We start from the raw sequence: 11,274 nt of genomic DNA, 5'->3' as shown, positions 1-11,274 counted from the left end.
CAGAATCGCGGTGATTCTGCCGCGGTCCGCTACGCTAACATGTGAACGTAGCCTAATATTGTATTTCTGCAGCTAGCATAAAAAAAACAAAAACATGATAAAGAGAAACAAATTGCTAAGAAAAAAAAAGCACTAAAATACTGTTGCATTTAAAAATCAAAGAGAAAAAAAGGGAAAAGTAACAATTGTAGAACTGCAGTGCTCTTTTGTTTCTAACCAAATAAAGCTATTCATATTGAAAAAAAAAAAAAGCCTGAGCCTCCAGCCAAGCAGAGGCTGCTAGAGCATCCTTGATAGTGCAGCCATCCCCATCATACATTGCTACCCCTCCACCTCCCTCCTCTCCTGCAACCCTCTCTCTCTTATTTATCTCAAGATGGCAACCGAAGGCTTGCAGGAGAATGAAACCCTGGCCTCCCTGAAGAATGAAGCCGAGAGTCTGAAGGGGAAGCTGGAGGAAGAGAGAGCCAAGCTGCATGATGTTGAATGTACGTATACTAATCTGTATTCAGTGTGACATCTGGAGTGTGACACAGCTGGGGAGTGATCAGGGCTGGGCGCTGTAAACAGACCGGCAGCTGGATCCCTCTTCTCTGTGTGACACCATCTTCCCATCTCATAACAGACTGGTGTCACTCTCCCATCACATTACAGTAAGGACATCGCTGGTCACTGTCATGTTAGCAAATTCCTGATGTATCAAATATATGAAGATAAAACTGATTTGCCATTAAAGTCTAGAGCTGCTCACTTACTTTTACATTCTTCTCCCATATTTGTTTGCCTATCCCATGAATGCAACATTTCATTCAGTCCCCTCCTTTATTATCTCGCTCTCCCTTTTATCCTGTACACATACAATGGGGTGGATTTACCAAAGGCAAAGCTGTGCACTCTGCAAAGTGCAGATCCTCCAGAGCTTAGGAAATGAGCAGAAGCTCTGCTGGCTCCCATCATCCAATCATGTGCAAGCAAAAATGCATTTTTTTTTACAAATCTTCCTTGCATGTGATTGGGTATTCTTTGCAAAGTGAAGCTTTCCTCGTTTACTAAGCTCTGGAGCAACTGCCCTTGCAGAGTGCAACTACACATTGCAAAGTGCACAGTCTGTTTGCCTTTAGTAAATCAACCCCTAATATTTCACGTTTACATGGTAAATCGGTAACATGCCTTATGCACATAGGGCTATCTAGCTGCAGTGCGTTTCTCCCAGACTTTCAGTGCGCCCGGGAGGGACAGACTTTAAGCATCTATGGCCGGCTGATGCTGGATGCGGCTGAACGCTGTACCTGCGTTTAGGTCTCTGTAGGATGAATGCACATAATGCATGTCTTTATTCAAGTGTATGGGTAAACAAAAATTAGAAGTCATCACTCCTATTATCTCATGCACTACCTTAGGGCTCTTTCACACGGGCGGTCCGATCAGATCCACCTGTCAGTTTTTTAGGCGGATCTGATGCCCCATTCAGCCCTATGGAGCAGCGGATGTCAGCGGTGACATGTCTGCTGACACCCGCTGCCATCCGCATCTGATCCTGTCCGTGAAATCCGGACGGATGGAAACCCTATTTTCCATCCATCCTGGGGATCGGATCGGATGAGAGCGGACAGGCGGTCCGCTCTCATCCGATTCCCCATAGAGAGCAGCGGGGGCTGTGACACCCCCCTCTCCGCACTGCAAGCGGAGACGGAGCTGTCATCCGCCGGCTCAGCGGGGATCGCGGATCGATCCCCGCTGAGCAGCACGGATCCGCCTACGGAGGCGGACCGTGTGAAAGAGCCCTAATAAGCCTCATGAACGCTGCTTTTACAGGCATTTGAGTTTTTTTCTCTCCCTTTAAAGGCCCCTCCATGTTAGCCTAAGGGGTTGATTTACTAAAGGCAAGCAGATGGGGCACTTTGCAAAGTGCAGTTGCCCTCTGCAACCGCAGTTGCTCCAGAGCTTAGTAAATGGGGTAAAGCTTCACTTTGTGAAGAATAACCAATCACATGCAAGGAAAATTAAAAAACAGCATTTTTGCTTGCACATGATTGGATGATGGAAGTCGGCAGAGATTCTGCTCATTTACGAAGCTCTGGAGCAACTGCAGTTTGCTAAGTGCACAGTCTGTTTGCCTTTAGTAAACTAACCCGTATGTGTCTTTGCACACTATGGGGTTAACAAATAAGGTAAAGCTTCACTTTCCTAAGTGTATCCAGTCATGTTTGCACACGACTGGATGATGGAAGTCAGCAGAGCTTCTGCTTGTCTACCAAGCTATGGTGCAACTGCACTTTGCAAAGTGCAGTCTTTTTGCCTTTAGTAAATCATTCCCTATAGGTGTTTATGGTAGTAAGGAGGCAGACTTGTATAAAGTACTCGAAATTTCTACTTGAGTAAAAGTACAAGTGCTCGATCAAAAAATTACTTGAGTAGAAGTGGAAGTGCTCGCAGAAAAAGTTACTTAAGTAGAAGTACTAAAGTATTCAACATTTTTTTTACTTAAGTATTGCAAGTAGTTTTTTCAAAAAATTTGCTACTTAAGTACTAAAAGTAAAAAGTACCAGTAGTTTTGAAAAAAAATTTCTACTCAAGTACTGAAAGTAGAAGTACAAGTACTGTGTTATGTAGTTATTAAAGAAAGAAGTCAAAAGTATGAACATCATATTGTTTTTATTATTTCAAATGATTTATTCAAATGATTAACCTGTGTTTGTTAGTAGTTTCTTGATGCACTTTAAGCGCTGTAGCACCATTTATTTGTTTGTTTCATATTTTCTTTTTATTGGAAAGATTTGGTATAGCAGCTTTTATTATACACAGCCTTTATTTTCGTATGCGCTGATTTACAAATGACATTATACACATTTTTTTGAGCTTTATGCAACCTGCCATCTACTGTTCTGGCAGTGGTAATTTTTTTAAAAGTAACGAGTAACTATGCAGCACAAAAAAAAAATACTTGAGTAGAAGTATCAAAATCATCGAAAAAATGTAGTGAAGTAAAAGTAGAAGTAGGAGAAAAAAATTCTACTCTAGGAAAGTACAGATACCGCATTTCGGTACTTAAGTACAGTACTTAAGTAGTTCTACTTCGTTACTATACATCTCTGTAAGGAGGCGGACCCCCCCCCCCCCCACCAAAGTTGCATTAAGCAGAGGAGATTTTGAGCATAAAAAACACCTGATGCCCCTAAACACATCTAAATGCACCTAAGCACTAGACGTGTTTAGCACTTGAGCGGTTTTTCATTTTAATGGCCAGAATAAATGAATATTCTGGCCAATTAAATAAATTAATTTCCTAGCAAATGCCCTGCCTAAATGTGTTTCCATAGATGCAGTTTAGGAGCGTTGTTGAATCTGCTTTCCGGCCTCATGCACACGGTAGAAATAATGCTGCTGTTAAAAGCGTCTGCGATTTTTTTTTCTATGCCCCTGAAAGCAGCTCTAGGTTATCTAATGTACATATTAGGGATTGACCGATATGTTTTTTTTCATTGCCAAAACCGATATTTTGGTCATCGCGTATTAGTATTGGCCGATATGGCCCGATATTTTCGTACATTTAAAAAAACATTTTTTTAAATTTTATTTACTTGACAGGTACTCTTGTGGAGGGATCTGGGGGTCTAAATAAACCCCAAACCCCTCCTCTGCACTTAAAAGCATTAAAAACGCCAAGTTTGGCTGTTTTGAATGCTGTAATTTTTTTAAATCTGGCGCCAGTGCCCGGAAGTGATGTCATGACATCACTTCCGGGTTTTTGCATGGAGACCCGATCAGAGGCGAATGCGGCTTTGATCGGGTCTTCGGTGGCCGTGCAGGCTGGTTGCCCGGGTCGTCCCCTCCCGCTCCGTGTAATGACAGCCGAGCGGCTTCTCAGCCGCATCGGTTGTCATTACAAGTCAGCCGACCGTTGGCTATGGACGCTGGTACCGGGTGATGCCTCTAGCTGCAGGCATCACTCCGGTACAAGCACTTTCCCGAAATATCGGCAATATCGGCCACCTTGGTGGCTGATTCCGATATATCGGGGAACGTGCATATCGGCCCTCGATATATCGGCTTTGCCGATAATTGGTCGATCCCTAGTACATATTTTCATTTACAAGCATATTTGAGAGCAGTGTTCAGGGGCATAAACAAATGCTCCAAACCTGCTTTCAGAGAGGAGTTTTCCAGCATAATTTATGCCCGTAAGTGCGTCTAAACGTGCATAAACGCGGGCATGTGCACAAAAATGTCTTCTAATGGCTAGAAGAAATTAATATTCTAGTCAGTAGAATAAGTTTACGCTTATATGCAACTAAACCCAGTACATGTGTAAACAAACATAAACATGCATGCATATGCTCATAAACGAGCATAAAACACAACACTAGGGACATTTTTCTGCAAAGCTCAGGCTGAAAAAATGCAGCATATTTTTATACACCCGTCTGCATGAGGCATTCTCCTGCCAGGAGAAAAGTGCTTATAGGAGCCCCAGTGTGCATGAATCCATAATCAATAATATATTTCCCAATTGTCCCCCATTCAGAGGACCTGTCTCTCTTCTGAGAGTGAATCCTTCTATCTCGTGCAGCCTCAGTGGTCCCACTTTTTGTACACATCTCTACACAAAATGCACAATTTTGTTACCAAAAGTGTTATGCTGCATGCAAAGTTTTATCCAAACTCTATATTGCTGCTTTTGTTATTTTGAAAAGCCAATAGAAAATGAAACTGAGGTCAAGTAACCAGTAGTAGTAGTAACCAATCATTTTCTGCATATAAGAACTTTGCAGCCCGTGTTCCCGGACTGTGGGCCATGGTAGGGAAGTGTCATTTGCCTACATACTGTGCCCCTCTTTATCAATTCAGAAATATGGGAGGTATGCAATAGCAATGCTAGGACTGGCTTCTTATCCCGCACAAACAATGTATTGTATAATATGAATAACCTATTAATCATTCTTTCTCCAGAATCATTTATTTTCACAATTATTATTTCTAGATTATGGCGTCATCCAAGCCAGATAACATTGAGGTCAGGCCTAGCTGATGGAGTGGGCGCTGTCTGGATAGCAATAGCAATATTTTAAACCAAAATGGGGAGAATTTATCATGACTGGAGCAGCCAGACTCTGGAGCAGCTGTGCACGGAAACCAATCAGCTTCTAATTGAACAAGCTGAAGATAGAAGCTGATTGGTTGCCATGCACAGCTGCTTCAGACTCTGGCTGCTCCAGTTTTTATAAAGTCTCCCCCCTGCGTATTGGTAAAATTTTAGTAGTATTAAAGTAGTAGTAAACCGCAGGTGGTTAAAAAAAAAAAAAAACCCCTGCATCGCATACTAGCGCATTATGATAGACTTACCTTAGAATGAAGCCCTCCAGCTGAGACAGCTGACATCTTCCCCCGGTCTTCCTTCTGGATTTGCGGCCTTTGCGATGACTTTACTCCCACTGTTACACCCCGGGCTCTGAAGGCCCAGCACTGTGGGCTGGACCTTCAGAGGGCATGCGCCAGTGATGTCATCAGCTGCATGCATTCTAAAGATCTCCTAAACAGTTCAAGGATACAGTACCTACAGGTAAGCCTTATTATAGGCATATAGGTACAAGTATGATCATACTTATGATCATGCTTCCGTGGTGCTGGTGAAGTTAGTTCAGGGTTCGCGAGAAAGGAGAGTTGCAGCCTCTCTTTGGACTACCGCGCATGCTCTGAAACGCGTTGCGTAATTTCCTCCCAGTGATCCACTTCCGGCGGGCCCTGTGTGTCATGCTGCCCTCTAACACTTGAAGACTGCCATCAATTGCCCCCACCCTGGGCCAGGGGGTCTGACCTCTGTTACTGTCTTTGCTGACGGCTCCCTGAAATATTTTTTAAAACTCCCACAGCACACCTGCAAATCTCTCGCAGCACACTAGTGTGCCGCGGCACACACTTTGAAAATCACAGCCTTAAGTCCTCATGTGTTAATCCTACGAAAAAGGCACATACCTGCTCCTGAATAGTGGTGTCTGTGGGTTAATACATAATATGTGGGTAATATGTATGAATGAACATGCTCCATGTACATCCCTCCCTGCCCTCTATAGTCCGAGCTGCATACTTTATTGCATATGATTTCTGGAAGTGTCTTTGTACAGAGATGGAACCGAGATGATCAGACAGGTTATATTTGGCTATTGAAGTGAATGAACTGCCCTATGCACGACATGCAAAATCGAATGAAAATCATGCAATAAAAATCGCAAGTGGGAACGCTTGTTACCACTTCGTGATATGTGAATGGGACTTCACTGTTAAAATGTTTAAAGAAAAATGGTTTAGATATAAACTAAAAATATATATAAAAACTACACAAGACATTTTATCAAAGTTACTTTCCATTTCGGCAAACAGTAAGCTATGAATTCTATAACAATGAAATGTCTCTTCCAGGCAATCAAGGCAGCAGTATTCGGTTTGTGGATAGGACTTCCGCATTGTCCTTCTACTTCAATTGGTTAGTTGCCTTTTCCATAGGTCTGCCCAAAGGTCCTGGTCACATTATGTACAGCTTTTTACATGAAATGTGGCATCCATGTTTATATCCTGTTGAAATAATATTTAATGGTAACAGCACTGCCATTATTTTCCCCATTCTTCTGTCATATCTTATGTAACATCCCCCTACCCCCTCGGTGCAGTTAGGGACCCCAGTGGTCAGGTGGGTTAAAGTGACTGGTGATCATCTGTTCATACCCACAATATAAATCAAGTAGTCTACCTCAGGGTTCAGTCCTTGACTTAAAGCAAAGCTCCAGGCTCCTTCAGAAAAAAATAAAAGTCAGCAGCTACAAATACTATAGCTGCTGACTTTTAATTTTAGGACACCTCTTCACTCTTGGGTGCTGCCGCTGCCATTTTGGTTAAGGGAAACTGGCAGTGAAGCCTTGAGACTTTACAGCCGGTTCCCTACTGTGCATGCGCGAAGCACACTGCGCTTTGTGAATGGCCCGGCGCCGGGTAAAGAGGAGGGGGGCCGGATTTCCAGCTGAGTTCACCATAGCAAAGTCAGCCAAAAGTGGGAGAGGGTACCTGTCAAAACCAAGTACCCGCTCCCCACAGAATGGTGCCAAATGTGGCAGCGGAGGGGGGAAGGAGGCAAACAAGCAGAGCTTCCCCTTTTGGGTGGAGCTCTGCTTTAAAGCGGAGTTCCGGGCACAAAATCGGTACTTTTTTTTTGTGCCCCTCCGCTAGCTACACATAACCTGAAAAGGAATTGGATAGTTATTTTTTTTTTTTTGTACACTCACCTTGTAATCGAAGATCATAAATACTCACCTCAGGGTACTTCCTCCTCCAGCGCTGCGGCTCACCCCGTCACTTCCTGCCTCGCGATGATTCCTGGGAGCTGAACGTCATCTCTCCCAGGAATCAATGCGACGGCACCGGCCCCGCACGCCACTTCCGGGCGACGCCGCATTCCCCTGCTAAACAGCTTCTGGGCATGCCGCACCGGAAGTGACGAGAGGGGCCGGTGCGGCGCATTCTGGGAGAAGAAGACGCGGAAGAAGACACCGAAGAGGACCGCGCCGGCTTCAGCTGCCCACAAGAGAGATGGAAACGCTGTGGAAGAAATTTTCAAAGTAAGTATTTCTTCTTGCAGGTAAGTGCGAACCGGGACAGATCAGAGGCTAGCCATTGTGGAATGTGCTAGCCCTGACTGTCCCGGGGGTATGTTCATCAAAAAATGAGATCTGTGCCCGGAACTCCGCTTTAAGTTGTCCATATATTAGTAGATTACTCTCACAGCTCAAATCCTGTATGACAAGGACAGGCCTGTCCGGAATCTGCGGCAATTCTATGTGGAAATTCCCTCTTTTAAATGGGTGCACGCCCTGCGCTAGTTTCTGTTTTCCTCTGAAATAGAAATTGTAGCAGGTGGTGCAGACAGACCCAAAACAATTACATCTATTAATGTGATGTATGCCACTGCTGACAGTTTACTGTACCATTGTGAAGGCGTAGGAAGCTTAGGTAAATCCCCGAAATGTATGTGAGATGACATCATGTAGATGGAAGAACAGCAGTCATGCATGGGCCCAATAACTTCACAGGCCCAAGTCAGCCTAGGGTTCAGGCCTACAGAGGGCTAACCCAGCACACTGCAAACATTGGAAGTAGATTCTGTAGGAGGAGAACGATGAGTTTTGTGTCTCATTGTATGCTGACTCTTGTGTTTGGGCATGTCCAATGTGTAAACTGGATTACAGAACCTCCTAGGATTCCTATTGCTAACATTTCATAGTTATGTAACAGAAGGGTGAGCCAAGTGCTTCAATAGCTGGGTGTGAAAAGAGATAATTCTGCTATGTAGAAGGGTGAATCATACCATGTCACATAGCTGTCCTCATATATACACTCACCGGACACTTTATTAGGTACACTTTGCAGACATCCCAACCTGCAAAAACTCAGTTCAGGGAGGTGGCACTCCGCGCCCCCCCTCCCCCCACCAATTTAACACAACTAGAGGATGATAAAATGAAATGGAATCAGTATATATGCTGTATGATTTGTGTTTATATATGTGTAGCACTACTCCCAAGGGAGCTGCTGGTGTCGGATTCCCCTGGGTTACCTCTAGCAACGGTAGAACATTCTGACATGTTTCCAAGTGTTTTTACATCAGACAAGGACCAGTCCAGTTTCTTTGGTTTTTATGTTTTATTAGGAACTTGGAGAGGAGAAGGGATGAGTGGGATACTCCAACTGAACTATGCACAATAGGCAGGGACGATCTGAAAAATGCTGATTGACGCTGGTTAACACTGCTTAACGCTGATTAACGCTGGTTAACTAGTCATGGCTAAGCGGCTATTTCACTTGCTTTGAAAAGAGTCACTTGAGCTTCCTGAGGTAATCCTTTCCTAAGGCAAGCTATTCCTTGAAAAAAAACTGTACTGCTGAACAACTTCAGGGCCCTTCCTGGCGCCCCCTTTATCCCTAATCTTCAAGGCTTAACACTTGGCACCCCTTTAGTGTATCACTCTGTGTTATCTGGCTCCTTGATCCCCTTGACCTCTCTGAAGTGGTCCCCTCTCTCAGGCGGACCCCTGGGCATATCCTTAAGTACTCATGATACTGTTTTTCCAGAAATCTTCTGCCCAGTAGCTCCAGTTGGTCAGCACACTGGATCCTCTGCAGCACAGCTCAACCCCCGGTCCCTAGGCCGACTGCCTGGACCACCTTCCTCACTTCAGCAGGAGGAGAGACAGCCGTCCACCTCCTCCTGGGACTTTCCTCCCGCCAAAAGACACCCTTTAACATGCTCCCTCCGGATTTATTCCCAATCCCAGGATGCATTGCGGCAATGCCCACCCACTGGGACAGTCATAAACCCTGGTGTGCTATTGGCTAGGTGTCCTCCACTGTCCAACAAGGTCCCTCATTGGATACAGTGGGGAGACTCCCTAGACTCAACAGGTCACACCTGGAAGCATGTGACAGGCTACCTAACAGATCAGGCCCTCCTGATAAGCAGACAGGGCCACACATATACTGTACCTAGCACCTACCTAGGAGGTGACCCAGAGCACATATGAATAGGAATGTGAAATTTGGCTTTCCTTGGTAACTTCACAGTGGCACGCATGCACCTCAGGGAACTGAGAGGTGACAGGTACACTTTAATGTGCTCATTTGGAAATGGCATTATGTAAGCTGGAAGAAATGTGTGATGAGGAATTTGTGATATCATATGATTTACAAAACCTATGATGCTTTCCAAGAAGATGTAACATCCATCAGTAATTGTTGGAAGACTGCTAATTAATTCAGAAAAACTTGGAATACCATTGTTGTTGGAAAGGATTAACAGAGAGAGTCGAACCTGAAATAACAAGTATCTCATACAGCAGATTCTATTGGGGTTTACTGAAAGCAAATAGACGGTTACTTTGCAAACGAAGTTTTACTTAAAGTGGAACTTTACTCTCTCAATTGCCATTGACTATTTTTATTCTAGTATTATTACACTGATAGGAAAGGGTATAATAGTTACATGTTTTAAACTTTTATTTTTAAACTTTCTTCAATGACTTCCTGGTTTCTGGCCTAGGCAAATGATGTCATACACCCCAGAAGTCTAGAGAAGTCCCAGTAGGGGAGGAGGGGTTTTCTCAGCTAAGCACACTCTATTGCCTGCATGCCTGATCTAAGGGCAGCTGGGTTCCAGGAAATAAATGTTACATGAATCATCTCCCCTTATTCAAGATGGATGCGGCCAGAACTGCTAGGGGGTTGTTTTTCAAAGTGATTTCTCAGCAAAGACATGGATGGGGGAGTTTTTTTTTAAATCAAAAATGAATTAAATAGAGCTTTTGGTTTGTCTAGTTCCACTTTAGCATGTACATTTTACCCAGAGCTAAGTAAATGAAGTTAAAGCGGTTGTAAACCGCGGATGTTGCAAAAAAATAAAAAATAAAACCCTTAAGGCAATGGCATATGCATACTAGCACATTATGAGATACTTACCTTTGAACGAAGCCCTCCAGTGCTGTAATGTCACTGCTGAGAGGGCTGACATGTTCCCCTGGTCTTTTTTCCGGGTTCGTGCACTCCGGCTATGTGATTGGCCAGAGCCGCGATAACGTCATTCCCATGCAATGCATGCGTGTGGGATCCCTCGGTTCCAACACGAAGCTCTGAAGTTCCGGCAAGGTTTGCTGGACCTTCAGGGCGTATGCGCCAGTGATGTCACTGGATGCAGTCAGGGTGAATATCTCCTAAACGGTGCGTGTTTAACAACTTTACCACCGGAGGATTTTGCTGTCTTACGTCTGGGCCACTTTTTGCGATTCGGCACTCTGCGATTTTAACTGACAATTGCGCGGTCATGAAACGCCGTACCAAAACGAAATTTACGTCCTTTTTTTCCCACAAACAGAGCTTTCTTTTGGCGGTATTTGATCACCTGTGCGATTTTTATTTTTTGCGATATTAATAAAAAAAAGCGACAATTTTGAAAAAATAACAATATTTTTTCTACTTTGACAGTTAAAAAATATCCAATATATTCAATTTTTGTCATATATTTAGGCCAAAATGTATTTAGCTACATGTCTTTGACAAAAAAATTCTCAATGAGCGTATTTTTAACCGCTTTAAGACCGGAAGATTTTACCCCAATCCTGACCAGGCCATATTTTGCGATTCGGCACTGCGTTACTTTAACGGACAATTGCGTGGTCGACGCTGTACCCAAATTAAATTGACGTCCTTTTTTCCCCACAAATAGAGCTTTCTTTTGGT

General features: G+C 43.9%; 1 protein-coding gene across 1 annotated transcript in view; it reads left to right on the top strand.

The window, feature by feature from the left end:
• Window positions 1-265: 265 nt before the first annotated feature.
• Window positions 266-11,274, top strand: part of GNB5 (G protein subunit beta 5) — a 109,020-nt gene continuing 98,011 nt past the window's right edge. Inside the window, exon 1 of the mRNA XM_082256676.1 lies at window positions 266-488. Within this exon, the coding sequence (XP_082112802.1) occupies window positions 377-488 (112 nt within the window). The 5' untranslated portion in view covers window positions 266-376. The remainder of the gene's footprint in view (window positions 489-11,274) is intronic.

This window comes from Pelophylax lessonae (assembly GCF_965119305.1).
Source record: "Pelophylax lessonae genome assembly, chromosome: 4".
Taxonomy (NCBI): domain Eukaryota; kingdom Metazoa; phylum Chordata; class Amphibia; order Anura; family Ranidae; genus Pelophylax; species Pelophylax lessonae.
This window is presented reverse-complemented; position numbering and strand designations above follow the sequence as displayed.